This window comes from Pongo pygmaeus, chromosome 1 (assembly GCF_028885625.2).
Source record: "Pongo pygmaeus isolate AG05252 chromosome 1, NHGRI_mPonPyg2-v2.0_pri, whole genome shotgun sequence".
NCBI lineage: Eukaryota > Metazoa > Chordata > Mammalia > Primates > Hominidae > Pongo > Pongo pygmaeus.
In genome coordinates this window covers 91,849,319-91,859,528 of record NC_072373.2, presented here as the reverse complement: position 1 = coordinate 91,859,528, position 10,210 = coordinate 91,849,319, and the positions used below count along the sequence as shown (strand labels likewise).

The 10,210-nt window shown below is 34.5% G+C and overlaps 1 protein-coding gene across 1 annotated transcript; it reads right to left on the bottom strand.

Annotated features, from left to right (window-relative positions):
• Positions 1 to 435: 435 nt before the first annotated feature.
• On the bottom strand, positions 436 to 1,380 carry LOC129034034 (olfactory receptor 10T2-like). Its single transcript, XM_054483411.1, has one exon. It carries the CDS (start codon positions 1,378 to 1,380, stop codon positions 436 to 438), a length of 945 nt encoding a protein of 314 aa, XP_054339386.1.
• Between the last annotated feature and the right edge of the window lie 8,830 nt (positions 1,381 to 10,210).

Below are 10,210 nucleotides of genomic sequence, written 5' to 3'. Positions count from 1 at the left end.
GTATGTATATATAAGTTTAATAAAGAATAACTGCAGTAAATTATTTCTAGAAAATATTGTTTTTTCACTGTAAAAGGAGTATCAGCAATCCGGGAATTCTCAAAAAGATAATGCAGCATTTGCAGTTTTGATCTGACAAAGCAAACACTTGTTTTGCATAAAAACAACGTAGCTTGTGTTATTGAAAGTTTCAATGTTCAAATAATTTTCTGGAGACAAATTGGTATAACTTTTGCACTGGATACAGGCTAACATGAAAAAAATTTTTTGATATAAACAATCAAGGTCACCTAAAGTCCTTATTTCTTTTCTTTTCTCTCTATCTCTCTTTTTTTTTTTGTCAAGGAGTCTTAAGAAAAGTACAAATCTGTTTATAGATCTGAAGTGCTATCTAGGAAACTTTCATGAATGTAATTTACTGCTGTATCAGCCCACTCATACAGTTTTGGAATATGAGCATCTACTCAGAACCTTTCTCAGAGCCATCTTTACTTCTTTATTTCTCAGTGTATAGACAAGGAGGTTGAGTAGTGGGGTAATCACAGTATAAGTCACTGCCACAAGCCGGTCCTTATCTGAAAAGTACAGGGATTTGGGTCTCAAGTAGGTAAAGGAAGCACAGCCATAGTGGATGATGACCACTGTGAGGTGGGAAGCACAGGTGGCGAAGGCTTTGCACTGTCCTTCCACCGAGGAGATCTTGAGGATGGTGGAAACTATGAAGACGTAGGAGATGAATATCAACACAAGGGGAACCAGCAATACCAGAATGCTGAGGAAAAAGATGACCATCTGCTTCAGGTTGGTGTCCGTGCAGCTCAGTTTTATGACAGGGGAAATATCACAGAAAAAGTGGTTGATCCGATTGGAGGCACAGAAGGGCACACTGAACACCAGGATATTGACAATCACAGAGATCAGGAAGCCACAAAAGCTGGAGGCTAGAACCAGCTGCATGCAGGTGGCTCGGCTGACAATGAGTGTGTAGTTAAGAGGGTTGCAGATGGCAACATAGCGATCATAGCTCATCACAGCAATGAGAAAACAGTTGGTACAAGCCAAGCCCACAAATAAACAGAGCTGGACCACACACCCAGAGAAAGAAATAGTTGGAATTGTAGATAGCAGGTTGGTAAGCATTTTGGGTACAATGACTAAGGTGTAGCAGGTTTCACAACATGAAAGGACAAAGAGGAAGAAGTACATAGGAGTGTGCAAAGCCCTGTCCAGGCGAATGACCATCATGATGGTGGCATTGGCCATCAGAGTAGTCAGGTAGACTAATAGGAAGATAAAGAAGAGAAGGATCTGCAGATCCCCCAGGTTTGAGAAGCCTATAAGGATGAACTCAGTGATCACGCTCTGGTTCTGTCTTTTCATTGGTCAGTGTAACTAGACTTAGGTAACCTGAAATTGAGAAGAGAGAGAATTTGATAAAAGCAAAATTACCCTAGAGACACTCAGTTCTCATTTCTGTAAAAAGCTGATAATACTGGTCTGAAAAAATACATAACACACATCAAGTACATAGATCAGAGTATAGGGAAGGATCAAGGGATATGAATAGTGACATACCCCAATTCAAAGATATCTGAAATTATTTATTTTTATTTTTGTAAGTTATTTCCATTCTCTGTATTCCTATGTGCCTAGAAAGTTCATACTGTAAAATCAAAATGTGATTTAGACCTCATCTCATTAAATACTCTAATTTTATGGAAGAAGAAAATGAGGCTCAATAAGATTAAACCATTTGCTTATCCACATGACAGTAACAGTCCTTAAGAATCACCTATCTTTGCTAACACCTTATAAAAATCTGATTCATAGCATTGGGAGATATACCTAATGCTAGATGATGAGTTAGTGGGTGCAGCGCACCAGCATGGCACATGTATACATATGTAACTAACCTGCACATTGTGCACATGTACCATAAAACCTAAAGTATAATAATAATAAAAAAAAGACTATAAAGGTTATTGAAATTGAAAAACGTAAAGAAGAAAGATTTAGTCAAAATTAGTTAAGCATCTGTTTACTTCTATAATGGTTTCAAGAGAAACAATTAATAAAAGTTCAAGATAAAAAAAAAATCTGATTCAGGAAAACAAACAAAACAAGTAAAAAGTGATGTACCCAGTCTCTCATATACATAACTCAAATAATGCTTGTTCAGATGTAGGGAACTATTTTAATGTACTTAAAAGTATTCAGATTCTATTTACCCATGATCGATTGTGAAGACTTTGGGATGGCTCACATATTGGGGTTTCCCTTGTCATCAGTGCATGGGAATCTGAGATTAAGAACTTAATTAAAGCTCAATTAACCTCAGAGCATTACGAGGCTTGGGCTGAGATCTCCACTCTTCTGGCCTATGCCTCAATCTCCATTGCCTCCATAATGTTCTAAGAACTTTCATCATTATCTGTGAGAAGATCTGTGGTTTCATTGGGAGATCAAATAAATGCTAAAACCTTCATATCAGACTTAGACAATCAGATTGTTTTTATTTTGGAAAAAAGATCAGAAATCTTCTAACTCAACCTGCATACAATTCTGTGAACCTCTTTATAGCAATGTAGGAAGTATTGTCCAACCTCCATAGTCAAGCACAAATTTTAAGAAGTCACTCTCTTCCAAAACAGGCTGTTGTTCCCTTGCTAGGTAGTTTATTTGGCTACTTCTGAGCTGAACTATGCCTCCTTGAAATAGTCACCCATTGTTCTTGATTTATCCTCTGCAGATACTCACAATAATGTTAAAACCAAACACCGCATATTCTCACTCATAGATGGGAATTGAACAATGAGAACACATGGACACAGGAAGGGGAACATCACACTTCGGGGACTGTTGTGGGGTGGGGGGAGGGGGGAGGGATAGCATTGGGAGATATACCTAATGCTAGATGACAAGTTGGTGGGTGCAGCGCACCAGCATGGCACATGTATACATATGTAACTTACCTGCACATTGTGCACATGTACCATAAAACCTAAAGTATAATAATGATAATAATAATAATAATAATAATAATAAAAGAAAAAAAAATTATTTCTATGAATGACGGCTAGCCTTTAGTTATTGAAATAAAATGATCATATATCTTTATGGGTCTTATTTTCCTTCTAGCTAATTATTTAATACATAGCTTATGGCAATGTTTCTGGAATTTTCTCTGTCCTCATCACCATCTTAGGTGTGTTTGTCCTCAGCATTAGGTCATGCATCTGCCCCTCAGCTGTAGACAAGCTGGTTGGCTGCAGCCATCAAACATAACTAACTTTGTCTCTCTGCTTCTACACATAACATTACATTTTCTTTCCTATTTTTGTTATCTTTCAGAATTAATATTTATCTTTCCTACAAAACCTCAACTCACTATTCATCTCCTGAGAGGCTTCCCTATGTAGCTCTCAATGACTGATTCCTGTTTGAATTCATTTCCCTGTCAGTTTGCTCTGAGATCATTGGTTAGAATGGCAACATAGTGAGGCTGGATGGACACAGGCTCTGGAGTCAGACTGCCTAGGTTGAGACCATGGCTCTGCCAATGTACAATGTTGGGGAAATCACTTTGGGTCTCATGATTTAATCTCTAAAATGGCAACAATAATAGCATAAGCCAAAAAGTTTGTGTGAGCACCAAATGCCCACAATGAATTTCCTGATGCATAAGTGGTCAATACAGGCAGGCTGTTAAATATCTAGTCAAGCCCCCTCATGTTACAAATGGAGAAACAGAGGCCCAGAGAAGTAAAATATCAAGATGTAGATTGCATAAGCTATGAGGCAGGAACTGTATCCCAAATACCTTAAGTCTCCCATCTAAGGTTTTGTCTTTTGAATTATCTGGGTTCTAGTTTTAATATTTCCTTTGCACTGCGTGCTTATACACCAGTGACTTAGGAAATAGATCAATGTCTTCTTTACTCTGTATGATCCCCACAAGGCTTTCTGTTCCACTCTTCCATTCACTCCTATCTCTTATTCTTCCACCTTAACCCATCATATATTTTTCCTTATGCTAAGGTACATATTAGGCAGTTTCTCCCTATTTCCTAGTTTAGGTCTATTTTAGGAATATTTTGCTGTTTACACTCTTAGTTATTCTCTTCATTTACTATATCTCCCATGCTCACATGGTCAGGGTTTGTTCAGCTGCATCTTTACCCTCTCCATATGGTCTCTGTCCTGTCTCTCACTCTAGATTCTGATGCTATGGCCCACACTTCACCAGTGCATGGTTTCCATGAGTTCTTCTGCCTCTGAATCTTTCTTTGGTATTCAAAGTATTTTTAGAGAAAATTGACAGATATTACTCATAAGAAAGAGTGGTCCTACAACTCTAGTACAAAGGAGACACTTACATCCACAGGCAGTTTTAGCACAATCCCATGTTCCTTTTTTTCTCATATCCCATCAAAGTCTAAAAAGGAGAGAGAAATAAACAAACATTAAAAAAATATAATGTAGCATATTTCTCCCAGATCTTACTGGGGAAAGTCCAGGGGCCACTCGCTTTTAAAGATGAAAGACAGCTCTGCCTGGTGTCTGAGCTGAAAGTAACTGTACAGCCCCAATCTTAGCAGCTTTGTGGCCTTGACAGCACATACTCCAGCAAAATCCCTGGGTCTTATATATTTGGGGTGCCTCAGGGGATTGAGGCTTTGGAGGGAGGTTCTTCCTTGGACTCTAGGCATTAAAAATGTAATATTCAACCTTAAAGAAAGAAAAGAAATGGTAGATAAATTATGTGGTTTACTTGATCTGTGTAAAAGATGAATAGCTTTAAATACTATAATTTTTTACATTGATCATTCATTTTGGAGAAAGGTTACATTTGCTGAATAAAGTGATGACTGTTCCTTTCTTAGTCATTAGCTTTTTGGATGCTAAACATAGATGGACTGTTTTAAGGGATAAAATAAATGACTTTCTTGACAAATTTTTTCTTCCTTCTTAAAGTTGCTAATTGAATTACGAGATTATTTTTTTCTATAACTCTCTTGATTTATGAATAAGTTATACTGGCATCATAAGAGGGCACACAGTCTAACCTTTTCTACATTCCTCTACCTGCTCGATTTATCTCTTCAAATATATTAATCAATGTAGACTTTTGTCAGGGCTTTCATTAGTTCATTAATTTAATCAATATGCATTGAGTACTCCAAGCACTCTGGTGAGTATTTTAGTGGGGAAGGTGGCACAATGGTGGCTTAGTCTGTGCCAGTGGTGACGTATGGACCCATATACACTTGAGCTTCCTGAGGTGCATGTGAAGATGCATATTTTGGGGCTTTACCCTAGGATCTCCTAAATAAGAAATATTTTAGGTGCAGCTTGCAATAGTTTGCAATCAGTTTATGTAATTTATTCGATTTTCAGAAAGTTTAGAGCTACTGACTTCTTTCTGATAAAAGCTTGATGTTTAGAAGATGAGATAAAGAAATAAGTGAATAATTACAACAAGCATAGAGGGTTAAGCTAGGGACAAGCGCAGGGCACGACAGCATTACTGAGAGGAAGTACAGTTCTCACATTTAGTACCAAAATGAGTGGGTCTCAAACTCCTCTTATACCTTTTCAATCCAACAATATTTCTTTTATAAGTTTATAAGTAGAATACATGACAAAACTAGGACAAAACTCAGTAGGGAGAAATGAAAGCATACTATAAGAAAATCACAACATAAATAAAGTGCTACAATATTATTTGAAGGTTGACTGTGATGAGTTAAAAATGCATATTTTATATCTCACAAAACACAAAAATTAAACAAATGTATTGCTAATAAAACAATAGAGGAGATACAACAGAATATTAATAATTACTCGATTAATCCAATGGAAGTCAAGAAAATAGAAAAACAGTAACAAGAAATAAATGAAACAAAGAGACATCACATAGAACAATAGTAGACTTAAACACACTCAAAATGAAACTTACATTGACTGTAAATTATTTACACTTCAATAAAAAGAGATTGCCCGATTTGTATAAACAAAGCAATTATATATTTTCTGCAAAAGACCCACTATAAATCTTAAGTCTCAGATAACAGTAATGTTCTAGAAAAAAAGCACAAAACTCTAACTATTAGAAAGGCAGAAAGAATATATTAACATGAGACAAGTGGACTTCAGCACAATAAATATTAACAGAACTAAAGATGGACATTTGCTAATAATAAAAAATTTAATACAAAATTCTAATTGTCAAATATAAATATGCATTTCATAAAAAGTCAAAAAAACAGGAAGCCCAAAGTGACAAGACAGAAAAGGAAGTAACCAAATCCAAACTATAAATATTTCTACATATTTTCTTATGTAATTGATAAAATAAGTAGAAAAAAAATCATAAGAATGATAAGATGCAAACAATAACAGGCTTGACATAATTACTATTTATAAAAAGATGCACATAAAAAAAGCAGAAAATTATTTTTTATCAAGTGCACATAGGCTGTTTATAAAGGTATAGCACTTCCTGGGTAATCAAATATATAGGTTAAGTAATTTCTATACCCAGAGCAAAACAAGAACATCTGGTTTCATTACTTCAATTCAATGCTGTATGAGAATTCCTAGCCAATGTAATAAGCAAAAAAAGAAAGAATAATTTATATTAAAAAGATGCAAATTTGTATTTATTCACAGAAAATGTGAATGTTTACATACAAAATCCTAAATAAACAAAGAAAAATATTATAAAGACTAGTAAATGAATTTAGCAGGTCCAGCAATATAAAAATAATACAAGTAGTAGTAGACCTAAGAAAACAGTTTGACAGAAATACAATTATAATGAGGGACTTCAACATTTTACTGACAATATCAGACAGATCATTGAGGCAGAATATCAATAAAGAAACTCTGGATTTAAACTTGACTCTAGACCATACGGACCTAACAGATATTTACAGAACATTCTATCCAACAACTGCAGAATATACATTTTTCTCATGTGTGCATGGATCATTCTCCAAAATTGACCATATGCTTGACCATAAAGAAAGTTTTAATAAATTCAAAAATATCAAAATAATATCACATATATTCTTGGACCTCAGTGGAATAAAATTAAATGTCAATGCCAAAAGGAACTCTCAAAAGTACAGAAGTACATGGAAACTAAACAATTTGCTCCTGAATGACTTTTTGGTAAATAATTAAATTAAGGCAGAAGTTAAAAAAATTTCAAGGAATAAAAATAGGGACCCAACAAAACAAAAGCTCTGAGAGGCAGCAAAAACAGTGCTGAGACAAATTTAAAGCATTAAACACCTACATAAAAATACAGAAATATCTCAAATTGGCAACCCGATGTTGCACATCAAGGAAGTAGAAAAATGAGAACACATCAAGCCCAAAGCTAGCAGAAGAAAAGAAATAACAAAGATCAGAGGAGAACCAAATGAGATTTAGATGAAAAGGACAACAGCAACAACAAAACAAAAATAATACTTAGTATTGACAACATGAAAAGTTGATTTTTTTGAAAGAATAAATAAAATTGATAGGCCAATAGCTAGATTAACCAGGAAAAAAGAAGATTAAAATGAACACAATAAAAATGGTATTGGTGACATTACATCTGATATTACAGAAATAAAAAAGATCATCAGAGACTACTTTGACTATCTCTTTGTGCACAAACTAGAATTCCTGAAAACATACAAACTCCCAAGATTGAACCAAGAAGAAACAGAAATCCTGAACAGACTAATAACGAGCAATGAAATAGATCAGTAATAAAAAAAATCTTCCAACAGAAAAAAGCCCAGGACCAGATGGATTAACAGTCAAATTGTACCAGATATACAAAAAAGAGCTGGTGCCAATTTTACTGAAACTATTCCAAAAAATCAAGGAGAAGGTATTCCTTCCTAATTCATTCTATGAAAACAATATTACCTTGATGCCAAAATCAGTCAAGGACAGAAAAACAAAGAAGATAACTACAAGCAAATATCCCTGATGAATATAGGTGCAAAAATTCTTAACAAAACACTAGCAAACAAAATCCAACATCACAAGGAATGATAATTCATCACAAGGAATTGAGTTTTATTCCAGGAACGCAAGGATGGCTGAACATATGCAAATCAATAAATGTAATTCACCACTTAAGCAGAATTAAGAAAAAAAATGATCATCTTAATAAATCCAGATAAAGCATTTGATAAAATCTGACATTCCTTTATGATAAAAACTCTCAACAAACTAGGCATTGAAGTAACATATCTCAAAATAGTAAGAGCCGTATATGACAACCCCACTGCTGAAGTCATACTGAATAAGAAAAAAATAAAGCTAGTGAAGTTGAAATATTGTAACCTAGAAAACCCTAAAGACACCTAGATTTGTGAAATGACTTCAGTAAAGTTTCAGGATACAAAATCAATGTAAAAAATCAGTGGCATTTCTGATTTTTGCATGCAAGCTGATAAGCAAATCAACAACTCAAATTCATTATAAAAGCTACAAAAATAAAATAGCTGGTAATACATTTTAAAAAGGAGGTAAAAAATCTACAAGAAGTATGAAACACTGATAAAAGTAATTACAGATGATACAAACTAATTTAAAAAATCCCAAGGTTATAGATTAAAATAATCAATATTGTTAAAATGATCATCATGCTAAAAGCAGTCTATAGATTCTAGCAATTCCTGTTAAATTACCAAAGTCTTCTTTCCAAGAATTAGAAAAACATTCTGAAGTTCAAGTGAAACCATAAAGAGCCTGAACAGCCAAAGCAATCCTACAAAAAGAACAAATAATGTGATGCCTCTGTATTTGCTCCGTTTTTAGAAATTTTTAAAAAAAGAACAAATACAGAGGCATCATATTATCTGACTTCAAATTACCCTACTAGGCCATAGTAAATAAAATGACATGATACTGGTACAAAAATAGACACGTCAAGCAATGGAACAGAATAGAGAACCCAGAAATAAAGCCAAATACATACAACCAACTGATGTCCAACAAAGTCAACAAACATAAACATAAACAACAAACATAGAAAGTACATTCTATTCAATAAATGGTGCTGGGAAGATTATCCAGTCATATGCAGAATAATGAAAGTAGATTCCTAGCTTTCACCATATAAAAAAATTAAATGAAGATAAATTAAAGACTTAAATGTAAAACCTGAAACTATAAAAATCCTAGAAGAAAACCCAGAAAAACTCTTCCAGACATTGGCCTAGGGAAATAATTTATGACTATGCTGGAGAGGGTGGCTCATGCCTATAATCTGGGCACTTTGAGAGGTGGAGACAGGCAGATCGCTTGAGTCCAGGAGTTCAAGACCAGCCCAGGCAACATGGTGAATCTCTTCTCTACCTAAAAACAAACAAACAACAACAAAAACAAAAACACAGAAAAACCCCCAAACCAAAAATTTATGACTAAGATCCCAAAAGCAAATATGACAAAACCAAAAATAGACATATAGGACTTAATTTAACTAAAAAGCTTCTGCACAACAAAATAAATAATCAACAGAGTAAACAAAAAACCTACAGAATGAAATGAAATATTTTTAAAAGACTAATATGCAGAATCTATAAGAAACTCAAACAATTCAACAATGAAACAAAAAACAACCCCAATAAAAACTGGGCAAAAGACACGAACTGACATCTCCCAAGAGAAGACATGCAAATATACGACAAACATAAAAAAAAAATCAACAGTACTAATCATCAGAGGAATACAAATTAAAACCTCAATGAGATATCATCTTGCACCAGTCAAAATGATTATTATTAAAAAGTCAGAAAACAACAGATATTAGCATGAATGCAAAAAGGAAATGCTTATACACTACTGGTGGGAATGTAAATTAGTTCAACCTGTGTGGTAAAGAGTATGGAGATTTCTCAAAGAACTAAAAATAGAACCATCCTTTAACCCAGCAATCCCGCTTCCAGGAATCTACCTAAGAGGGAAAAAAAAAAGCTATTTTATAAAAAAGAAAAGACACCTCCATTTGAATGTTTATCACAACACTATTCACAATAGGAAAGTCATGGAATTAACCAAAGTGTCCATCACTGGTGGATTGAATTAAGAAAATATGAGCACCCTGGTGGAGCGAGCCTGTGGTTGGCGACCGGCTGGGCCGGAGCCTTCATGGCGGAGCTGCGGGTCCTTCATGATGAGAGATTTGGAGACACTTCTC

What these genes read in the sequence shown, in the direction of transcription:
- LOC129034034 (XM_054483411.1), bottom strand. Translation starts at nt 1,380, where the DNA reads ATGAAAAGACAGAACCAGAGCGTGATCACTGAGTTCATCCTTATAGGC.